The 19,222-nt window shown below is 46.5% G+C and overlaps 3 protein-coding genes across 3 annotated transcripts; all 3 read left to right on the forward strand.

Annotated features, from left to right (window-relative positions):
- Positions 1 to 4,113: 4,113 nt before the first annotated feature.
- On the forward strand, positions 4,114 to 9,358 carry LOC123165567 (dihydroxy-acid dehydratase, chloroplastic). Its single transcript, XM_044583236.1, has 14 exons — positions 4,114 to 4,646; positions 5,206 to 5,277; positions 5,560 to 5,607; positions 5,717 to 5,871; positions 6,006 to 6,200; positions 6,271 to 6,382; positions 6,858 to 6,927; positions 7,014 to 7,072; positions 7,151 to 7,274; positions 7,356 to 7,426; positions 7,694 to 7,795; positions 8,348 to 8,428; positions 8,693 to 8,851; positions 8,933 to 9,358. The coding sequence occupies exons 1-14, from the start codon at positions 4,161 to 4,163 to the stop codon at positions 8,981 to 8,983; spliced, it is 1,785 nt and encodes a 594-aa protein (XP_044439171.1). The 5' UTR covers positions 4,114 to 4,160; the 3' UTR covers positions 8,984 to 9,358.
- Positions 9,359 to 10,067: 709 nt separating this feature from the next.
- On the forward strand, positions 10,068 to 11,198 carry LOC123171069 (rRNA 2'-O-methyltransferase fibrillarin-like). Its single transcript, XM_044588729.1, has 3 exons — positions 10,068 to 10,218; positions 10,296 to 10,631; positions 11,143 to 11,198. Exons 1-3 carry the CDS (start codon positions 10,110 to 10,112, stop codon positions 11,196 to 11,198), a joined length of 501 nt encoding a protein of 166 aa, XP_044444664.1. The 5' UTR covers positions 10,068 to 10,109.
- A 25-nt stretch (positions 11,199 to 11,223) lies between these two features.
- Positions 11,224 to 17,677, forward strand: LOC123171070 (uncharacterized). Its single transcript, XM_044588730.1, has 7 exons — positions 11,224 to 11,244; positions 11,329 to 11,337; positions 11,478 to 11,942; positions 12,017 to 12,157; positions 12,232 to 12,529; positions 12,600 to 12,759; positions 17,440 to 17,677. Exons 1-7 carry the CDS (start codon positions 11,224 to 11,226, stop codon positions 17,675 to 17,677), a joined length of 1,332 nt encoding a protein of 443 aa, XP_044444665.1.
- Positions 17,678 to 19,222: the final 1,545 nt, after the last annotated feature.

The raw sequence follows: 19,222 nt of genomic DNA on the forward strand, positions 1-19,222 counted from the left end.
GTCAAGCCTTTGACCCGACGGCAACGTTCGTTGTGCCCAGTTATGAGGGTTTCTGGCAAGGGAGTGGGGAAAATTGAGCAAAAGTTAAGAGCGCGGGGATGAATGAGTAGAGCTAAGGAACCAGGGGCACAGATGTAAAAATCCCTTATTCAAATTGAGATTACATCAAATATGCAAGTCCCATGTCACTGCCAGCATGAACCATGGCACTTGGGGGCTAATGCAAAGTCATTTTTACTGGCCTTATTAAACCCGACTCATCACATCATAATGATCCGGCCCTTGGGGGCTACCAATTGCTCCTGTCAACAATTCAAGGTACACAAGTCTTAAAACCATTATATTGAAAGGTCCATTGCTCAGTTGGTAAACCACAAAGCTCTTAACCTTGTGGACGTGGGTTCAAGCCCCATGACGGGGGTTACATTATATGATGTTCTTTTCAAAGAAGTATATATAAAGTACCAGCTCAATATTATCTTACTGAGCCGGCCCTTGGGGACTACACGTTATTGTTCAAATCTACATGATCATATTTATAAAGTCCATGCTCATTATTGCATAATGACCCGTCACTTGGGGGCTACATATATGGAGTATTCAGTTTTTACTAGTGACTGAGATGAACAACATGGATTTCTTCAAAGTGGCAGTAATTATATGGAAACAAGTCTTAAGCCATCACTTTGTTCTGCTCAAGACTTGGGGGCTACAGGTAATATGGATATAAGGGAGAAAAATCTTCAAATTCTTAGTTCTGAGCAAACCAGATTGACCCGGTGTCTGCAACAATTATGACCCGGCGTCGGTAACAATTATGACTCGGTGCCATCCATATTTACAAGCCGGCAATTTTGGTAATATTAAACCAACAAGTTTTAAATCTTCAAACCGGCTGAATATCAGATGAGTATTTCAAGACCAATATTTCTTAAGCCGGCGCTTTGAAAGCCGACTCAAGTGGATTATTCTTCACAATATTTCTCTATGAGAAACCAATGTCAGCAAATTGAGTATGAAGCTGGCTTATTGACCTGGATTTTCTAGAAGAAGGAAAATGACAAGGAATTAAGGATGATCAGGTGCCGATTTACAAGAATTCTTAACCCGGAGCATAATCTGTCAAGTTTGTTCTTGTGTTTATTCTACAGGATCAGTTTAACATGGATAAATCCAAATTAATCTGGGGGCTAATGTCGGGGATATACCCCGCGGCGTAAACCGGCCGGAAGTATAACCCGGCCGGACTTGGCGGTTTATTGGAGACCCGCTGACACTTGGCGATTCACCGGCGACCCGCACAGACCAGACGGTTTACAAGCAACCTGACTGAACATTATGATTCACTGGTAACCCGGCGGGCGGGACAGACGGTGACAAGGCCCAAGGCCCAGAAGGCCGGCTCATGTTATGGTGGGCCGGTTTAAGAGGAAAGGCGTGAGGAATATTTATTTTACAAGGAGTTAAGACCTGGACTTGTATCCGGTTTGTATTAGAGATAGACTAGTCCTAATCCTAATAGGACTCCACATGTAACCCGCCCCTTCAACATATATAAGGAGGGGCAGGGCTCCCCAAGAGGGAGAGAGGCAAGAAGAAACAATCTCTAGGGCTAGACACAAAGAGCCAGTTTACGGCGACTCCCTCATGATGATAATGAGACCTAGCCTCAAACAACACGTAGGGTTGTTACCGGATGATGTTTCCCGGGGCCCGAAGCTGTCTAAATCCCTGTCTTGTGTTGCGTTTCTCGATTCCGCTCAACCCCTCTCAAGCTACCACATAGATGCGTTGGCCTCATGACTAAGTCCTTACACTAGGACATCTGCCGTGACAATCCCACGACAGTTCCCGAACCCGTAGGGTCTACACACTTTTTTTGAATGGAGTAGGGTCTACACACTTAAGGTTCGGTGACGCTAGAGTTGTAATGGGAATTGTATGTGGTTACCGAAAGTTGTTTCGAGTCTCGGATGAGATCCCGGACGTCACGAGGAGTTCTGGAATGGTCCGGTGGTAAATATTTATATATGGGAAGTCCTATTTTGGCCACCGAAAAATGTTTAGGGTTTTTCGGTATTGTACCGGGAAGGTTCTAGAAGGTTCCGAAGTGGGGCCCACCTGTATGGGGGGACCCACATGAACCTGGGTAGTGGGGGCAAGGCCCCACACCCCTGGTCAAGGTGCACCAAGATCCCTCCTTAGAAGGAATAAGATCAAGATCCCTAAAAAGGGGGGATAACAATCGGTGGGGAAGGGAAAGGATGGGATTTCTTTTCTCCCACCTTTGCCAACGCCCCAATGGACTTGGAGGGCAAGAAACCAGCCCCCTCCACCCCTATATATAGTGGGGAGGTGCATGGGAGCTGGACCTCAGCCCCTGGCGCAGCCCTCCCCTTCCTACACCTCCTCCTCCTCCGTAGTGCTTGGCGAAGCCCTACCGGAGAACCACGAGCTCTACCACCACCACGCCGTCGTGTTGCCGGAGTTCTCCCTCAATTTCTCCTCTCCCCTTGCTGGATCAAGAAGGAGGCGCCGTCCCCGGGCTGTATGTGTGTTGAACGCGGAGGCGCCGTCCATTCGGCGCTTGGATCAGATCTTCCGCGATTTGAATCGCCGCGAGTACGACTCCATCAACCGCGTTCTTGTAACGCTTCCGCTTAGTGATCTTCAAGGGTATGAATATGCACTCCCTGTCTCTCGTTGCTAGCATCTCCTAGATTGATCTTGGTGACACGTAGGAATTTTTTTGAATTATTACTACGTTCCCCAACAGAGACAACGACGGTGGTTTGGCAGGCGGGTGAGATCCTGAGGTGGGAGGAGGCTGGCGGCGGCGCCGGACAGGGGGAGGAATTTTAGGGATTAGGTCTGGTTGTCCAAATTAGGTCCAGGGGACTATATATAGGGAAAGGAAGAGGTTTGGCGCTCTCCGATTTAGATCGGTTGGCTCCGTCTGGTCTAAAGAAAGAACCAAAGATGTTTGAGGATGTTTGGGATTGACCCGAACCCACCGGTGATGACCGGGCGGTTTGGGTTCGGGAAAGTTTCCGAACGTGCGCGAGGAGGTATGTGGGTTATGCCGAGAGACAAGACATTTGCGTGCAAGTGTGTGGTTGGTCTTGGAACGGTCAACGAAAAGAAGCGACGACTACTAAAGGATGCAAGTTTTGAAAAAAGATGACAACGGAGCGCCGATGCAATGCGGATGATGCGATGATGAATGCAACAAACAAATAATTAATGCGGCGATAACCAAATATATGGAATGCATCTGGGGCGTCGGTCTCGAGCTGTTACAGGTGGCCTTGGCGGCCTTACTTCGCTGGAAGCATAGTTTTGGAGAGGGTCTTTGGTGGGCGCACCTGGTTGGCAGTGGTCTGGATGGTCAGGGTCGCGTCCGTGGTTGGCCGTGGCACGACGGTGGTGGGCAACAGAAGCACAATGGACATGCAGGGAGCGTCCTCCTCCCGGGATCGGAGCGACATGTGTGCTTTCTTCGGACATGTCTTCTCTCTCCAATGTCAATGAGGTTGAAAGAACACGACTGTGACGGACATGCCGGATGCGGGTGCTCATGTGTTCTTACAGCGAAGTCAAAGTTGTCGGGTCACGAGCGCGATGGAGGATGTACGATGATACTGCAATGGCCTATGATGTGCTTTGCTCTATCATATTTTGTTTTTCTGGCATTTTTATATGTCCTGTGATGCTAGTGACCTAGCTCAGCTTGGTGTAGTTGCCTATTATTTAGGTTTTCGCCTGGTTTTTTTTTTAATAAACCGAGCAATTCTCAGCGTGGGCATATTTCTTCCGAATGGAATCTTAGCAGCTATCCTGCTAACTTAAAAAAACAACAACAACAAGAAACCTAACCAGAGCTCCGCGCAGTTCGCGGCATCCCAAAAGCTAACTTTGTCGTGACAACATTTTGAACTGCCTAAACTTATTCAATTCTCAAAATAAAGTGCGCCAGAAGGCTTTTCCATATAAAAATAAATCCGACCTGGCACGCGCTGGCGCTGCTGGCGTCGTCTTCCTCCTCTTCCAGCAGACGCTGCCGTCCCCTTGTCCACATCCATCTCCTTCCTTACTCGCCACCCCCACCCCATTCCAAAACCCTAAACCCCATCCCAAACCTCACCGCCCCCGCCGACGCCATGCAGTCCCTGGCGCTCACATCCCCCTCTCTCCCCGCCGCCGCCCCCACCCCCGCCTCCGGCCGCCGCCTCGCCACGCGCGTCCGCGCCGCCGCCGTCTCCGACGAGCCCAAGCTCAACAAGTACAGCGCGCGCATCACGGAGCCCAAGTCGCAGGGGGCGTCGCAGGCCGTGCTCTACGGCGTTGGCCTCACCGATGCCGACCTCCGCAAGCCGCAGGTCGGGGTCTCCTCCGTCTGGTACGAGGGGAACACCTGCAACATGCACCTGCTCCAGCTCGCCGAGGCCGTGCGCGACGGAATCCGCGACGCCGGCATGGTCGCCTTCCGCTTCAACACCGTCGGGGTCAGCGACGCCATCTCCATGGGTACCAGGGGCATGTGCTACAGCCTCCAGTCGCGCGACCTCATCGCCGACAGCATAGAGACCGTCATGGGGGCGCAGCACTACGACGCCAATATCTCAATCCCTGGGTGCGATAAGAACGTCAGTGAGCTCCCTATACTGCCTACTGTTGTTATCCTTCCTACCTAACTCAACAGCGATTAGGTCTTCTGAAAATCTGCAATCTGTTCTTCACTGCTCTGTTATAGTAGAGACGAAACTGCAGCTCTCTCCACGGTGGTATTACAAATCTCATGTATTTTAGCTCAGCGCTGGAAAACGAAACAATATTAACCGGGTCTGTCTTCACTTGTAAACCACGGTTCCTAGTTTTGGTAACATCACAATCCTTTCTGCTGTCAGGATTTTTCTCTGAAATGGGTGTACTGCCCCACCTCGTTTGAGAATGAAGTTGGGAGTTTTATCTCGGTTTCGTGTATGTTTTCCATCTCATCACGAACAAAAGCAGTGGAACAAGTTTCTAGTTTCATATGCGTCTGCTTTACTGTAATGTTTAAGAATGAGAAAACACTCATGTTTTGTACCTTTCCAGTACTTCAATTTATCTCATGTCTTACCTTGTACACAAGTCGGGCTTATAAAATAACTGTGACGTCTGGATGTTTGTTGGGTCTGAATTTAGCGGCACTTCGCATTGCAGATGCCAGGTACAATAATGGCAATGGGACGGCTAAATCGACCAAGTATCATGGTTTATGGTGGAACTATTAAGGTAATCTTACCCCTATTTTCTTGTTATAAATCTACTGACTACACATGCGGGAATGCTCTTTGTTTCGTGTTTTACTAGTCTGTAGATGTGACTCAGAGTTATGATGAAACCGAACTGTTTCTGGGACACATAAATGGTTCCGTTTATAAATAACAATTGGATGGAGATTCATGCTGGAAACACAGTTTGGTGTAACTATGTGCGCTGTTAAATGTGTGTCGGTTCAGTATTGCTTTTACATGTTTCTGATAATTTTCTGACTTTGAGATTTTATTTGTGCAGCCTGGACACTTTCAGGGCAATTCATATGACATAGTATCTGCATTCCAGGTAAGTGTATCACCTTTTTACGTTCGTCAACTCGGTTTCTTTTTTACACGCAGCTGCTTATGCAGCATTGTACAACTTATGCTTACTTATTTTGATGTGCTATATGCAGAGCTATGGAGAATTTGTTAGTGGATCAATCAGTGACGAGGAAAGAAAGAATGTGCTCCGCAACTCATGCCCAGGAGCAGGTGCTTGTGGCGGTATGTACACAGCAAACACAATGGCATCTGCTATTGAGACAATGGGCATGAGCCTTCCATACAGGTGCAAATAACATCTGGAAACTTCTTATTAATTCTAGGCAAAACATTGTGTTTCCTCTTAACCATTTCACTTTGATTTGACTTCATGGATTGACTAAAATTATTATCATTTCGTCTGTGTTTTATTTATCAAAGCTCTTCAACCCCTGCTGAAGACCCATTAAAATTAGACGAATGCCGTCTTGCTGGGAAGTATCTCCTAGAATTGTTAAAGATGGATTTGAAGCCTAGAGACATTATAACTGAGAAGTCATTGCGGAACGCAATGGTTATTATCATGGCACTTGGTGGCTCTACTAATGCTGTACTGCATTTGATTGCTATTGCCAGGTGGGTTATCATCTTCTTGTCCATTTTTAATTTCTTAATTAGACAAATGCTCATTGCCTTCCCCTTTCAGGTCTGTGGGTTTGCAATTAACTCTTGATGATTTCCAGAAGGTCAGCGACCAAGTTCCTTTTCTTGCAGATCTTAAGCCTAGTGGAAAGTATGTCATGGAGGATCTGCATAAGGTAAATACTCGCTAAACTTGATTTCACTTCGTTCTGGTTTGACCACACATAATGAAGTTGAAAATTTAAGGACTTAAGCCAATCGAGGAAACCTAACACTCTTGTTAATCACTAAGTTTCTAGAATATAAGTTGTACTCCCTCCGGTCTTTTTTAGTTTGCATATAAGATTTGTCTAAAGTCAAGCCTCGTAAAGTTTGACCAACTTTATAGAAAAAAATACCAACATTCACAATATGAATCAATATCAGTAGATGTGTCATGACTTAAATTTTCATATTGTATAACTTTAGCATGGTAGATGTTGATATTTTTTCATATAAATAAGGTCAAACTTTATGAAGTTTGACTTCAGACAATTCTTATATGCAGAGTAAAAAGGACTGGAGGGAGTATTAACACTTTTACTGTACACTTGTTGCTATCATGTTCATAGAAAACCATGCAAATAATTTATGCTTGTAATGACATTGTAGATTGGTGGAACACCTGCAGTAATTCATTATCTCTTGGAACAAGGTCTTCTTGATGGGGATTGTATGACTGGTGCGTACAGTCAATGATCGTCCATCATGTCATGTAGGAACTCCTTTTTATAGACTAATGACATGTTTTTTCTTCTTGCCCTTCAGTCACTGGAAAAACTCTAGCGGAAAATGCTAAAATATTCCCACCTTTATCGGAAGGACAGGTAAAGCTCAATCCTGAGTTCTTCAGCCCACTCCATCTCCTTGAGTACTAACGTTTGTACACATGTTATTTGACTCAGCAAATAATACGACGGCTCGACAATCCTATCAAATCGACTGGGCATATACAGATACTTTATGGCAATCTTGCACCAGAAGGTTCAGTAGCAAAAATAACTGGCAAGGAGGGACTGTTTTTCTCAGGTGTTTTTTCGCTCCTTCCATTTTTCAATCGTTGGAGCCTTTATAATGTGCAGATTTTAACTTTTATTTATCAAATGACAGGTCCTGCACTAGTTTTTGACGGTGAAGAATCAATGATTACAGCTATATCAGAAAACCCAGCAAATTTCAAGGTAATGTGTGTTAACTTTGTAAGGCCATGATTCAGAAGAGGTGATTTTGGACATGCAATTGCTCTCTCTCTCTCTCTCTCTCTCTCTCTCTCATATCGGAATTTCCTCAAGTCAATTATCTGCAGTTGGTTCAACGTATAACTTCATTTTTCATCCGTTTCAATGTAATAGCTGTTTTGATTCATTCAGTTATGCTGGTAGTTTACCAGGGCAAGTCTCATACATTCTCTCATGAAGTATTTCATTGCCACGACGGTTATAAAACAGGGAAAGGTTGTAGTGATCCGAGGAGAAGGACCAAAAGGAGGTCCCGGGATGCCTGAAATGTTGACTCCAACAAGTGCAATAATGGGGGCTGGTCTTGGGAAGGTAATGCTACCTCATGCATGCCATTGTTTGTATTTCTGGTTTTTATGTGCCCTTAATAATTGCAATAACATAAGAGCACTGCTATTTTATATCTCACCTAGTTAGTGACATCTGAAGAACCCAGTCGAAACTCTGATTCATGTTTGTGGATTTTAATAGCTCTCCTATCTACCCGGAAATGATCATACTTCACTCATTCTTGGAAGTAGAGCTGCTAATGCAAATTGTACATCTGGACAGCTCCATATGTTCGTTCTGCTATGCTTCATAGCTCCTGAAAATTTCGAGATTTCAAGGCAAACAATCTTGGGCTTTCTTGAACATATTACCACTTACATTGCTCTTCGAAATCTTGAGATTGATTTGTTCTTCACATTTGAATGCTCTAGAGCTTCCTTGCAACCTTCTTTTGTCTCTGTTTTTCTGTCCATGCCGCGCCTATGTGCCGCTCAGCACGCATGCCATGAAGTCATCTTGCTTTCTTCGGATAACCTATTAGTTTTTTTTGCGACAGTTGACGAATATTTAACTATTGTTTAATCTTTACTACAGGAGTGTGCCCTGCTGACAGATGGTAGATTTTCTGGGGGGTCGCATGGATTTGTTGTGGGCCACATATGTCCTGAAGCACAGGTACTGTGTTGTAATACTCCCAATGGTTACAAGATTAATCTATAGTGTGTAATTTTCAATTTTTTCTCTTGTGGCAGTTCAACTTCTTTCAGTAGTATACAAGCTAGGGTCACCGAAAAAATAACCACTGAAAATATCCTATGAAAATTGGTTATTTACGATGTACGATGATCCTTGTTAAGCATCCATGGCTGAGTGGTTAAAGCGCCCAACTCATAATTGGTAAATTTGCGGGTGTGTTATTCACAAAGTAGCTGTTTTCAGGAAGGAGGCCCAATTGGTCTTGTTGAGAATGGCGATACAATCACGATCGACGTCGGGAAGAAAGTAATTGATGTTGATTTGACGGAAGACCAGCTCGAACAAAGGCAAAGGAAATGGAGCCCGCCCCCACACAAGGTTACTAGTGGAGCACTTTGGAAGGTACCCAGCTCAAGTACCGGCATTCCTGATGGTGCAATGTTGACCTTATATAAACATCTCTCATTTCCTTTCTTCTTGCAGTACATAAAGCTCGTGTCTTCAGCCTCAAGCGGGTGCGTCACCGACGAATAGGGACCATCCTATATTGTGCTAATTCGAGTAAAGTTTGTGTCCCTATAGCGGAAATCGATTCGTTCAAGGGCGTTTATTCTTGCAAGTGTACTTTTTGGTAGTAATGGTAGCTGTGGGACAATAAAGGTGCCCGTTTCCAGTGGCTTGATGAAGGCCAGAGGGAAGTGGTGAAAAAGAATTATGATCTAGTGTTGTTGTGGTGGAGAATTAGACAGCTTCGAGTTTATCCTTGGGACGCCCAAATTCATGTGAAACTTGGAACTGCTTTGTTTGGTCAAATGATGTAACTGAATCATCTGCAGCATCTGGTTGGTGTGCCGAAATTCTGTGGCCACGCCTTCAAGGCAGCTTAACATGTTTTTTTTCTTGAGGATATCAGCTTAACGTCCTGTCTGGTTGGTTGTCATGCAATTGGAATGCAAAAGAGAGAGAGCAGGAAGAAAAGAATGGGGAAAGCTGCCCCAGAAAGGTGCTTAAAGAAGTACTCCGTCCGTTCCTTTATACAAGGTGTATTTGTTTTTCAAACGGGTGCAAGTTGGACCGAGTTTATAGAAAAATATATCAACATTCACAATACAAAATTTATTCTCCCTCCGTTCCTTGATATAGGGTGTATAGTTTTCTAGCACGAATATTAACGCACGGGCTGGGAGAGGAGATTTCGTTGGTTTTGGACGTAAAAGCCCCTGGTGCAAACACGTGAGACTAGAGAGAAAAATAGGAAAATCATGATCCTCTCTATCCCAGGCAGTTTACTTCCTTATTTAGAATAACAAAATCCCACAATATCCTCTCTGACTTTATTCTCCCCTGATCGCTACCTCTCCCTCGTCCCCGCGCATTTTCCCGCGAGCGACATGGCGCGCGCAGCTTCTTTACTCTCTCCCGCGCTGCATAAAGGCAAAAGCCTCGGCCAAATTCAAAATTTCTGAAGAGTCTGTTCATGGAAAAATTTCAGCACCGGAGGGAATGGCAATGGCGCCACTATGTGAAAATTTTCGTTTTCAAATTGAAGAAGATGGGGCTATAAATCCTCCCCTCCCCACCTCACCATCTCATCATTCTCTCTCCTGATCACCTTCCCTATCCCCCACTCGCCATCTCTCTCTCCTGCTCGTCATCTCCAATGGCTGGTCGCCGCTACGAGTGGATCAACTGGGATGGCCTTGGCAACGAGGCGGAGGAGGATGCGGCCGATTTGAACTACGACTACGAGTGGGTCGTACCCGACCAAGGTATGTCCAGTTTGGTTCATTCATTCTTGCATACGTTCTGTCCATCCCTAGCTGATTGTGTTGTGGTGTCATCATAGATGAAGACGTGGCAGAGAGTTCCCACCGGCGTCGGGGAGGAAGGCTTGGCCTGGCAGGTGGAGTAAGGGGTCGGGACGTGGGACTTGGACGAGGAAATGCTGGTCGATCAGGACTTGGACGAGGAGGCGCTGGCGGATCAGGACTTGGTCAGCATGTACGTTCAGTCGTGAACCAAGCAATGGTGGGGGGAAATGGTGAGGGAGGCGGCAGGGAGGACGACGGGCATGCACGCGGCAGCGGCGACCATGCACGCGGTGGACGCCGGCTTGGACTTGCGGGGTCAAGGCGTGGCCCTAATCCGGTGACAAGGTGGCCTGTTGATCGTCCAACTGTAGGTACGTAATCTGAAATTGGTGTGGCAGTTTTTTTTAATTCATGGTGTAGTAGTTCTGATTAGATGTAGCCCTAGGTGTCGTTCATGTCCATAACTGATTAGATGCAGCAGTTATACTCCTGATGGCTCCTGATTAGATGCAGAGTAGTTATGTTCTGATTAGATGCAGCAGTACGATGGTGTAGATTATGACCATAACTGATTAGATCATGTGTAGTTCGTCATGTGTAGGACTAGGAGAGTAGTAATCTTAGCGTCTACTCATTGGTAGTGGGATGATGTGTAGTTAGTCATGTGTACGACTAGGAGACTAGTAATCTTAGTCCAACTCAAGGTAGTCCATAATCTGAACATTGCATTAGTTAACCATGCTAGTAGGATCAGTACAAGCAGAACATGTGTAGATGCATATCAGTTGTACATGTAGATCATGTGTACATGCAGATCACATATTCATCTTTATATTCTCAGTGTTGCATATGCCAAATTTGTAAGCATAATTCTGATTGCAGAAGCACAAGAGAATGGTGGAGTTGGTGATTCTGAGGAGCATGTAGAACAAGAATAAGAGGCAGATAACAATGTGGAAGGCGATGGGAATGGAGGAGCCTCAGGTAAACTATAACCAAGATTCTTTAACCATGAATTTAATCTGTACATGCATAATCACATTGTTTAATCATCAATTTAATCTGCAGATGCCAACGGTACATTGACTAGGAAAAGAAGGTGGTATCAACTCCATGAGAAGCATACTGTATATGCTATGGTTCTAGAGAGGACCAAAGCTGGGGTATTGAGTCCAGGAGTGTCCAAAGAAGTGTTTGAACTAACGGGTATACCTCAGCGGACGGTGCAAAACTGGTGGAAGAAATGTAAGGAAGCTGGTGGAATACACGCACTGGAAAACAAACGGGCAAAAAACTGTGGCCGCAAGAGGATAGAATTCGATCCGGAGGCTATCAAACAAGTGGATTTGAGGAAAAGAACAACTCTTAAAGATTTGGCAAATGAGTTGCACATGGCGAAGACGACACTATGGCGTCGTTTGAAGGAGGGCCTGTTGAGGCGTCACACAAATGCCATCAAATCGACATTGACGGATGAAAACAAGGTAGGACGGGTAAGGTTTTGCTTGTCAATGTTTGATGAGCATACTCTTCCTCAGGATCCCAAATTCAAAGAGATGTACAACGTCATTCACATTGACGAGAAATGGTTCTACCGTTCCCGCGGTAGCCAGAATTACTATTTGGCGAACGATGAAGAAGATCCATACCGTAGCACGCAAAGCAAAAATTTCATTGAGAAGGTCAGAAATCTTTTTTTTTTAGTTTCAATATCTGTATTGTTAAGATTGGCATGATAATACATATTCTTGTGTAGGTGATGTTTTTGGCCGCGGTCGCTCGGCCACGCTTTGATGCGAATGGCACGATGATTTTTGATGGAAAACTTGGGATTTGGCCCTTCACATACCAAGAAGCGGCAAAGAGAAAAAGCAAGAACAGAGATGTTGGAACCATGGTAATGAGTGCTGTATTCGCATGATGACTACTTTGTTTTTTCTAACATGGTGATTAATTGTTTGCATTGCGTAGGTCACCAAAGTACTCCCCGCGGTTACTCAAAATGTAGTCCGGGAGTACATGATTAATTTTCTTATTCCTGCGATAAGGGCGAGATGGCCTGCGGCTGAGCGTGGCATGCCAATATATGTACAACAGGATAATGCAAAGACGCATATCCCTTTAGATGATCCAGAATTTGTCGCTGCGGCTCAAGCTGAAGGATGGGACATCCGTCTCACATGCCAGCCTCCGAACTCCCCTGACCTAAATATTCTGGATTTAGGTTTTTTTGCAGCGCTCCAGGCACTTTTTCAGAAGTTGTCTCCAGGTATTTGTAGCACTTAGAAATTTTGAATGCGGTTAATTTTGAGTTGCACTGAATTTATCAATTTGTGCAGGTTCTATTGAGGACATTGTGTTGAAGGTGCAGCAGGCATTCGAGGAGTATCCAGCTGAGAGAAGCAACAGAATTTTCCTCACTCTTCAAGCCTGCATGATAGAAGTGTTGAAGCAACTTGGAGGAAACCACTACAAAGTTCCGCACATGCGGAAGGCTGTGTGAGAGAGGCTTGGCGATCTCCCCGTGGCACTACAATGCGCCGCAAACATTGTTAATGATGCCATTGAATCCTTACATGATGTTTAGTGATCACCATTCAACTCTTAGTGTTAGCCGTTGAATGGTCTTGAATAATGTAATCGAATTAGCAAAGTACTAGAGTATACTCGATGGCAATGTTTCAATAATCCTTAGTGGATGGGTTTATTCGGTTGGCTTGAATAATGTAACCGGATTACTAGAGTATACTCGATGGCAATGTTTCAATAATCTTGGCTTCATGCTTTTTTTTACAGTCACTCGCAACAATAGAAGTAGCACAAGTAAATTTATTTATGCAATTGAACGACAAAATAGAGGTGCCACGATAAATTTATTTGTGTTGTCGATCAAATATTACATGTCCGCGGACGTGTACTTCATTTTCACAAACTCCCTAATTTTTAATCCCGCGTCCGAATCGCTTCCATTTATTCTCGGAGCTACTCGGTGAAGATTCGTTTGACAGCGGCTCGAACAAAACTCGAGTCTCGCTGCAGCCGGAACATACATACGCACCCATGTTTGTCAGCCAAGTAATTTCTGGGACCTTCATTGTTCCAGCAACTTGATGACACTTGAAACATGACATGGCCGCCGGCTTCATCTCATCTTTCCCCAATGGCTTCACCTTCTCCGCATCCATGGGAACGCAGTCCGCTGGCTTGGTATCCTCCTCGTCCAGAAGGGAAGTCGCCGGGTGCATGGGACGCAAGGTGGACGGTTCCATGGAGGTCGCCGGCTGCATGGGATGCGAGGTGGCCGAAGGATAGGAGTTGGTGTCGTGCTGATTCTCCATGTGAACGAGCAAAGAGAGGCGGCCAGATTGGTTCACACGAGCGAATGAATAAAAGGACAGTAGTACGATGTAATCTTCTCTTTCCAAACAAACCTACAGCACATGCACAGCATGCATATACGAGATGGGGATTTGCCATCTTTTTTTCTAGGAAGGTCATGCGTGGGCTGTAGCTTATGGAGGGGTAAAAGTGTCAACTAAAGGGATACACCTTATAATATGAACTTTTTCACAAAAAACTATACACCCTATATCAAGGAACGGAGGGAGTATCATTTAATCCATCATGAAAAGTAGTTTCATATTTTATACATTAGCTATTGCAGATGTTGTTATTTTATTATGTAATCTTGGTTAAACCTTCAAATGGTTGACTTGCACGGAAACCAACAGACCTTATATTCCGAAACGGAGGGAGTAAGAGCTAAGGGCATCTGGAAGCCATCCAATGTCGACCTGTATCGGTCCACGGAGAGGTCTCGACGCGGTTTCTCCCACAAACCGAAGACAAAAGTGTGTGTGTTGGGGGGGGGGGCTGCGGGAGTCCGGACCACTCCCAAGCCTGCTTCTGACCGCCCTGGCCCACCAAAAATCCGTCACCCGCCCCTCACGTGGTTTCCTTCTGATGCACGTGTCGCTTACCGCGCCACATTCATGCCGGCCCAGAGCACGTGGAGGCCGACATTGATGCAGTGATGAGACCAAAGGGAGGGAGGACGGCGCTGACCGACGCGACCTCTCGGCAGCCGCCGCTTCAATGCGGACGCAGGTTCCCGAGGATTCAACTCCGACCGCTGAGCCACATTGAAGCAGTTGACCGGCCCTTCGCATGGCCTGGCCACGGCTATTTAAGCTGCGCTCGGGCGACGTCCACATTGCATCCTCCTCTTCCTCGCCGCACTCCCATCCACATCTCCGGTGATGGGCAAGTCCTAGGCATCGGCGTCGACAGGCGGTTCTGGGGCGGGATCTAGCGGCTAGTGAAGACGTAACCCACGGATTCCGGGGCCGTTGTTGGGAAACGCAGTAATTTCAAAAAATTTCGTACGATCACGCAAGATCTATCTAGGTGATGCATAGCAACGAGCAGGGAGAGTGTGTCCATGTACCCTCGTAGACCGAAAGCGGAAGCGTTATATCAACGCGGTTGATGTAGTCGTACGCCTTCATGATCCGACCGATCCTAGCACCGAACGTACGGCACCTCCGTGTTCAGCACACATTCAGCTCGATGACGTCCCTCGTACACTTGATCCAGTTGAGGTCGAGGGAGAGTTCCGTCAGCACGACGGCGTGGCGACGGTGACGATGAAGCTACCGGCGCAGTGCTTCGCCTAAGCACTACGACGATATGACTGAGGTGTGTAACTGTGGAGGGGGGGCACCGCACACGGCTAAGAGATTGTCTGTTGTGCTTTGGGGTGCCCCTTGACCACGTATATAAAGGAGGGACGAGGAGGAGGCCGACCTAGGAGGGGCGCACCTATAGGGGGAGTCCAACTAGGATTCCCAATCCTAGTTGGAGTCCCCTTCCTTTTCCAAGAGGGGAGAGAGGGAAGGAGTAGGAGAGGGAGAAGGAAAGGGAGGGGGGCGCCGCCCCCTCCCTAGTCCAATTCGGATTTGTCATGGGGGGCGCGCGGCCACCCCTTGATGCCCTTCTCTCCTTTCCCGTATGGCCCATTAAGGCCCACTACTTCCCCCGGCGAATTCCCGTAACTCTCCGGTACTCCGAAAAATACCCGAATCACTCGGAACCTTTCCGATGTCCGAATATAGCCTTCCAATATATCGATCTTTACCTCTCGACCATTTCGAGACTCCTCGTCATGTCCATGAACTTATCCGGGACTCCGAACAAACTTCGGTCATCAAATCACATAACTCATAATACAAATCGTCATAGAACGTTAAACGTGCGGACCCTACGGGTTCGAGAACTACGTAGACATGACCGAGACACATCTCCGATCAATAACCAATAGCGGAACCTGGATGCTCATATTGGCTCCTACATATTCTACGAAGATCTTTATCGGTCAAACCGCATAACAACATACGTTGTTCCCTTTGTCATCGGTATGTTACTTGCCCAAGATTCGATCGTCGGTATCCTCATACCTAGTTCAATCTCGTTACCGGCAAGTCTCTTTACTCGTTCTGTAATGCATCATCCCATAACTAACTCATTAGCCACATTGCTTGCAAGGCTTATAGTGATGTGCATTACCGAGAGGGCCCAGAGATACCTCTCTGACATTCGGAGTGACAAATCCTAATCTCGATCTATGCCAACCCAACAAATACCTTCGGAGACACCTGTAGAGCATCTTATAATCACCCAGTTACGTTGTGACGTTTGATAGCACATAAGGTGTTCCTCCGGTATTCGGGAGTTGCATAATCTCATAGTCAGAGGAACATGTATAAGTCATGAAGAAAGCAATAGCAATAAAACTAAACGATCATTATGCTAAGCTAACGGATGGGACTTGTCCATCACATCATTCTCCTAATGATGTGATCCCATTCATCAAATGACAACACATGTCTATGGTCAGGAAACTTAACCATCTTTGATTAACGAGCTAGTCAAGTAGAGGCATATTAGGGACACTTTATTTTGTCTATGTATTAACACATGTATCAAGTTTTCGGTTAATACAATTCTAGCATGAATAATAAACATTTATCATGATATAAGGAAATATAAATAATAACTTTATTATTGCCTCTAAGGCATATTTCCTTCAGCCGTCGTCCTCGTCAGCTGGCGGCGACTCGATGCGTGTGGAGATCGTCATCTCCTCGACGACGACGAGGACCAGCAGCCACCATCGCAGTTCGCGCCAGCAGTGCCGGGCTAAGTCTATGCCGGCTTCGATGCGGAGTTCGAGGAGCAGATGGAGCTGATGCTCCATTGCTTAGTCATGGTAAGTCTTTAGGGTAGACTTCCAAAACCTTCACAGACTTATTCACCGGCACACCACAATGACTCTTGGGTGCTCAGAACTTGACGCCTAACCGTCTGGAAGAATGTCAGTCTTCAAAGGTAACATGCCTCAAAGATCAATCTCTTCAGTGATGCTCAATCACTTTGGCTCTTGTTGGGGTTTTCCTCACTTAGGATCCCCTCAAAGTCGTCAGAGGATGGGTTGCTCTCAAATGACAAGTGTCAAGTTCTCTCTAGAGCAGTCAACCAACAAGTGGTTATGGGGGCGGCTATTTATAGCAAGGGCGCAACCCGACATGAAATGTCATAAATACCCTTCTCAGACATGACCGTTGTCAGGATAAGGATTCACTCGACAGCTGGCACGCGGCGCAACAACGGTCGGAAATTTAACTCTCAATTTCATCGGGGCACTCAATTTTCTCACGATAGGCATATCGCACTGGAAAAATCCTAACTCCTCAGCCTGACCAAATTCGTCAGTGACCAGATGAACTTCGTCACTGTCGCTGGCAAATTTGTCAGCTGTTTCGGAGATTTTCAAAGGCTTCACTCGAAGCGGCTTGTGTATGTATATGTTTGAGCATCACTTTGGAAATGTGAACTATGATTCACCTAGACCACCTTTAACAATACGGTATGGTTAAAAAATAAGAAGAAAGAAACTACGAAAACAAAAGTCTTCAAGCTTCAAAGTCTTCACATCAATTTCTTCAAAGGTCGTACCATTTTCTTCACTTGAAGAAATACATTTTTAGGGGTCGTCTTTCATGGGTTAAACCAAATAATCAGGGACTATAACTCCAGTGTATACTCACAAACACATTAATCCCTCAACCCTTTTATCTTCAATACTCCTAAACCACTAAGGGGCACTTGATGCACTTACAGTCGCTCCGTCATCCACACCAACGGCCCGACTCCACCACCGGGGGTGCTCCTCCCCGTGAAGCTGGAGCCGCCATCCCCTCCACGCTCTCCGCCGCCGCGCAGCAGCGGCGTCCAAATCGGACGTTGCGCCAAGGAAGAGCGGCTCTCCCCATCACCCCGGCGCACCATGACGGCGGAGGAGTACGTCGACTGGGAGCAGCGGCGGCGGGACGGGCGCAACGCTGTGCGCCGATCCTAGTTTGCGGACTCCGATGTCCCACTGCCACACATCACGGTGGACCCAGACCTAGCGTACGTCTGGGCCCTGGATCGCTGTCTAACGACGTCGGAGACGGCCAAGCGCCGTCTCCGCCACCTCGACGGGGAGATGGCCAGGTACAACGAGGAATGGTCCCTCGCCGAGATCATCGCCGCTGCCGAAGACGATGCCTCCAACGACCGCCGCCCTCTCCCTCAGCCCACATCCTCGATGGCCGTGGCCGCACTGCGCACGACGCAGGAGGAGGCGGAGAGGATCATCCGCGAGCGTCGGGCGGCCGCCGAAAAACCCTATCACGGCGCCACCACCTTCCGCCACCCCAAGCCCGATGACTCCGACTCCGACGGCGGGTCGGGCGACAATGACGGAGGAGGAGCAGCCGGCCAGCCCGACAATGGCTACAAGGTTACCCCGAAGTATATAATAGTTTAGCGTTTTAGTTTAGGGTTTTAGTTTTAGGTTTTTAGTTCATCGGACGAAATATCGTCCGGTTTTATGTACAAATCATCCTACTTTCAATGAAATCCACCGTGTTTATATCAAAATTCGTCGTGTTTGCACGAATTTCATTCGGTTGGTTTGAATTGTTGTGAAAATATATGCGGCTAGCGTTGGATGTCGACCTCCCGCATCCGTGTCTACGGACTGGTCATCCCCTGTCCTCGGACGGATGTAGGAAGTTTTTTGCGAGTTGTCGTTGGATATGCCCTAAGAGCATAAGCTGAGCCTAACATCAGGAGATGAACCTAGCCACTAGAAGCAGGAACCTAAAGCAGTTCATGTAGAACAACAAAGTAACAAAAGGCTATTGGAACGAAGACTAAAGAAATAGCTCTAGAGACCTGAAAAACTAAGCAGCCTCTGTGATAACCTGGAGAGCGCGTCGGTCGAGGCAAGGCTTGATTCCTGCGAGTTGTGCTTGTTTCCCTGCAGAGTCTGCATTCCACAGCACCTTAAGAGTAAGTATAATAGATCCTAATCAGCTGGCTATAAACGGTACCAGGTCAACAAATTCCTAGATTGATGGGAGAGAATGAAGGAAAGAGAAAGGAGCCGGCGCTCCAGCAATCGCCCGGCTACAACACTCCACACGAGAGAAAATGAATGCATGCAAACCTTGGAAAGCGCTAAAGGCTAGCGCTGCTCTCTCCCTTCCAATTAATTTTGCTTGCCTCCTTCCCCATGCATGCAAACTTTAATTATTACAGCCAATTTACAACCTGCCTTATTATATGAGACTTTTTTTGTACAGGCTACAGATGACATGGCGTAAGTATATAGCCGGTAGCCGGCTCTCCTATTAACCATGCTCTAAACCCCACTGAGATAGCTGTTGTGATAATCCTGAGACAGAGCGTCGATCGAGGGATGTATTTGTGTCCCCGTGAGCCTCTCTTTCGTAGCACCTTAAGAGCATGGTTAATAATATAGTCAACGGTGGGCTATAAGAAGTTGTCATGTCATCTACATCCAACCTTTTAGTCGGCATGTACCACAGTAAATTTTAAATATGTATTAGTTTAT

This window comes from Triticum aestivum, chromosome 7D (assembly GCF_018294505.1).
Source record: "Triticum aestivum cultivar Chinese Spring chromosome 7D, IWGSC CS RefSeq v2.1, whole genome shotgun sequence".
NCBI lineage: Eukaryota > Viridiplantae > Streptophyta > Magnoliopsida > Poales > Poaceae > Triticum > Triticum aestivum.